General features: G+C 42.8%; 1 protein-coding gene across 1 annotated transcript in view; it reads right to left on the reverse strand.

Moving 5' to 3' along the window:
• LOC101847325 overlaps positions 1–5000 on the reverse strand; it is a gene marked incomplete in the record, with an annotated part of 98606 nt that overhangs the window by 61162 nt on the left and 32444 nt on the right. The window contains 2 exon segments of the mRNA XM_035968864.1: positions 1968–2134; positions 4229–4421. Of these exon segments, the coding sequence (XP_035824757.1) occupies positions 1968–2134; positions 4229–4421 (360 nt within the window).

Here is a 5000-nt window from a genome sequence, read left to right on the forward strand (position 1 = left end):
ATGATACTACCTAAGAACTAAAAACCCACACAGTTGAGTGTTAGAGGTATCTCATATTTCCAGACTGACAACTGTTCCAACACACATCCCCCCTCCCTCTCTCTCTCTCTCTCTCTCTCTCTCTCTCTGTCTCTCTCTCCCCTCTCTCTCTCTCTCTCTCTATCCCTTTCTCTCTGAACATATTTATACACATACACACCCACACATACACATTCACATACATGCATACGCATGCACACACACACACACAGAAACTTTTCCCTCCCCCCGCTTTCTCAATAACATCAAACTATAGTGCGGTCAAAAAATTGGTTTGGTCGCAGCACTTCCCGCTTCTCACACACATTTTGCATACGCATTGCCTACGTCACAGCTCACCAATAACACTTTTTAGTGGCAACACTTGTTACAAGTAATTAATTTTATAGTGAACACTTGTTTTTGCCCTACAGATTCTCAAAACATGCGTTCAATAAACACACTGTCGGGATTAGAAAAAATATGACGGACTTGCTTTTGAAAGCGATATTGTCTCGTCCCCAAACCTTTAAAACATGTAGAAGCCACCCACTGGGATTTTTAAATTGTATTTATTGAGGAATTTTCAAGAATACAACTAACATATTATGTTTAAAAAATTTGACCTGTTAAGACAAATTGATACAAGTCATTGTGCAAAAGTTGGGTACTGCATGTTCGATGGGTGAGGAAATATTTGACATTACGATGCGCCTCGAATTTTGGAATGCACTATAGTACTCAAAAGTACACACTCTGGTCCTACAGACAGTGAAGGCCACGGTTGTGTGTTGTGGGTCATAAAAGTTAACGAACAAAAAGCAAAAGGAATGGCACTTGCATAACCAAAAGTGAGTCGATAGTGCCGTAAAACACCTACTCAATCAAAAGCAGAAGGAAGGGGGGGGGGCAGTGTCAGCGTCATTACACTGACAACTCTTGGATAAGATAACAAGGTTAAAATAAGTTTCGACCCCACCCCGCCCCCCACCCTTTGTCAAAATTGTGTTTGCGCTTGACTTAACAGCGGCACAATTATGCCCCCCCCCCCCCCCCCCCACACACACAGACAGTAAAGATCCCCGGATATGTGTAGTTACGAATTGTAGGCGACCCAAGTTTACTTTTATACGGGGTGCCCGCTACGGCTGGATCGGGCCGATCGCCTGACTCCATCGCCTGAAACTGAAAACAAACACGTTTGTTTTTGAGGCGATCGAGTCAGGCGACCGAGTCAGTCGATCGAGTCAGGTGATCGAGTCAGGCGACCGAGTCAGTCGATCGAGTCAGGTGATCGAGTCAGGCGATCGGCCCGATCGGCCGATCCCGTCCGTAGTGGGCCCCCTGTAAAACACGTTTGCTTTTGAGGCGACTGAGTCGGATGATCGGCCCAATCGGCCGATCCCGTCCACAGTGGACAGTATTACTGTTACCAAATAACTGACCTCTTGGTACAAGAGTAGGATCCAGTGTCGGCGTTGTCACACTGACAATTTTTGTCGCACCCGTCCATCCACTATTGGCCCCAAGACTGTCGACAACTTAAAAAAAATAATACTCTAATCTCAAGTACTCCCAGACCTGTTGTATAGTCCTATTATAACGTTTCAGTAAGAGCAGTGGTTTTTTTTGGTGTTTTTTTTTGGATAAGAGTTTTACGCACGGCACTTGCAACACAATAAGGTCATATAAGTGCCGAATAAGAGCAGTGTGATGATTAAACATACTTTTAGGTAAGATAACTGGATTAAAGTAACTTTCGACCCCGCCCTTAGTAAAATAGTTGACTTAACAGCAGCACAATTACGCCCCCTCCCCCCTTCCTCACACAAAGACAATAACGAGCCCCGGATATGTGTAGTTACGAATGGTACTTTACTTTTTTACTTTTTCATCCTCTGTTGCCGCTAAGCATCGAGGAATGGTAGGCGACCAAAGTCTACTTTTACTGATACCAAAGAACTGACCTCTCGGTACAAGAGTACGATCCAGTGTCGGCGTTGTCACACTGACACTTCTTGTCGCAGCCGTCCACCCACTGCTGGCCCCACGTGTACTGCACGCCGTTGTACACACAGAACGCTGGGGACACGAGAGAGAGAGAGAGAGAGAGAGAGAGAGAGAGAGAGAGAGAGAGAGAGAGAGAGAGAGAGAGAGAGAGAGAGAGAGAGAGTAGATAAAAGTGAGTCACAGATAATAATACTGATGATAATAATAATAATAATAATAATAATAATAATAATAATAATAATAATAATAATAATAATAATATATAACATTTATAAAGCGAATTTCCAAAAAGTAGCTCAATGCGCTTTACATTGGAATACCTATTTTCAAAAAAATCTTTCTTAATACTTCCTTTCTTCTCATGCAATATATAAAAATGCAAACACACACACACACACACACACACACACACACACACACACACACACACACACACACACTCTCTCTCTCTCTCTCTCTCTCTCTCTCTCACACACACACACACACACAAACACACACACACAGACACACACACACACACACACACACACACACACACACACACACACACACATGGCGTCGATAGCCTAGTGGTTAAGCTACCCGACTCGTAATCGTGAGATTGCGGGTTCGGGGGTTCGAGCCTCAGCTCGGTCCGACGTTGTGTCCTTGGGAAAGGCACTTCACACGAACTTCCCACTTGGCTCGGTCCTATCGGAGACGGACGTTAAATTAGGAGGTCCCGCCTCTTAAATAACCTAATAGTGTTGATAGGGGCGTTAAACTCATACCATTTCACACACACACACACACACACACACACACACACACACACACACACACACACACACACACACACACACACACACACACACACACACACACACACACGCGCGGATTATTTTCAATCAGACATAGGCACAGAACAACTATAATACCGTTAAAAGCTTATGAAGAATAGGCAAGTTTGTTTGCTGTTGTTGTTTTGGATTTTTTGGGTGTCCCGTGCTCTGATTTAGTGCCGAATATTGGTAAGTTATAAAAAATATGCGTTAGTGTAGTAGCTTCTGTTAGAGTAAGCTTGTTCAAAATAACAAAAAGAGACCGCTTAAAAAATAATTTTGATGTTTTACGGACACAATCCCCCTTTCCCTCACAATTGCGAGTGAATAATTCTAGTTGTATATTTCTAGACTATATCCTAGATATGCGAAGCGAGTACATCATTGGCGCCAAAATGAAGGGTACCGCCCCCCCCCATCCCCCCCCCCCAAACCAAACCAAACAAAACAACAAAACAGTCTTGTTGTAATAAAATGCGCACAGGCCTAGCACCTTTCCCCTCTTTCCCCTCATTTGGTTCCAAATTTAGTCAAATGGTGGGCTTTTTAGAGAACCAAAATTACGTCATAGTGCACGGTCTAGGATATTAATTTAGTATAAATAGCGATACAGTATTCAGGCAGACAGACGGAGATGCTAGATACATTTAATGTCTTCTATCTCCTTTTGGGAATGGAACTGCCATTTTCTGCGTGTAATAGCAAAGTGTTAAAATTTTACTATAACCATTTCCCGATAGATGCTGGTATTTCGCTAAGAATCCGGTTTAGAAAAGAATAACGTCGGAATAAAGTTTAATGAGCACACAAAGAGAGAGAGAGAGAGAGAGAGAGAGAGAGAGAGAGATAGAGAGAGAGAGAGAGAGAGAGCGAGCGAGCAAGAGAGAGAGCACAATAATAATGCTCTTAGAAAAATAATGGTGCCATCGATACAGCGGACGCTGCAGCGACTTGTTCATGGACGTCTAAACACAAAGGTGTTCTTGCCAGTCTTTTCCCTCCACCCTCAACCTCCCCTTTCTTCATCCTTTCTTTTATCTCCGTGATGTCCCATCTTCGAAAACAACCTGTATTGTGCTGTCTCTTTAGACCGTGTACCACTACAAATAAAAATTGCCCCCCCCCCCCCCTAAAAAATATCAAACAACAAACCAACAGCCTAAAAATGAATGAATGAATTAATAAAAGAATGATAAAAGAATAAAGGAAACTAACTAAATAGACCCAATTAAAAAAACCCCAACATAAACATTCAAAATACAATTATTGATAACAAACAGCAAATAAAAGCAAAAAACACCAAACAAACAAACAGGCAAAACCACCCCCTCCCCCCCCCCCCACCCCAATAATAAAACTCCCACCCCCATCCAACCCACACCCCACTGATACAAGCCAAATAAGCGGTCCTTACCTTTATTCCCGGGTGTCCTCGTTGACCCTGGGTTCTGGTTGGGTGAAATGGTCGGCTGCGTGTTTGGCGAGGCGTCACAGCGCGGGATCTGACAGCACGGATTGGCGAAATCGTCCACTAGATAGCAGCCTGGGGCCAAGTTGGTGTATCTCTTACATCTGAGGTAATAAAAAACGACGCTCTTATGCACATTAAAAAACAACAACTTACCTTCTATGGCAGAAGAAAACAACTATCAGAAAAGCTTTGGAAAAACTTTCAAGCAAATTGTTATGTTCAGACGTGTTTTTCTAATTTGCTAATACAAATAAATAATTATTCTTTAAACGTATACACCGGAACCTGTACACTCGGTAAGTAAAAGACAGCACTGCAAACTTTGTCTCTGTTTTAGTAACACTTTAACGGCCTTTGCAACCCAACAAGGTCATGTAAGTGTCGAAGATTAGAGATGCTACTAAAGAGTGACACTCCTAGAAAAAAAAGAGATTTCAGATTTCAAGACGATTTAATTAATTTTAGAGGCCTTTGGCCCAAACATCCAGACATTATTACACATGACTCCGCAATTGATACATACATGTGTAACAAATCCAGAAAAGCAGGAGGAAAGATAATGACTATAGACTAGAGATGTTTGACAGGAAAGGAGGAGCAAACTACAAAATAGCCCCCGTCAGCCACCCACAGACAACAAACGGAAGCATGCCAGTTTGTCACAGGCCCACCTCGCCTCG

This window comes from Aplysia californica, unplaced genomic scaffold (genome assembly GCF_000002075.1).
Source record: "Aplysia californica isolate F4 #8 unplaced genomic scaffold, AplCal3.0 scaffold00092, whole genome shotgun sequence".
Classification (NCBI taxonomy): Eukaryota; Metazoa; Mollusca; class Gastropoda; order Aplysiida; family Aplysiidae; genus Aplysia; species Aplysia californica.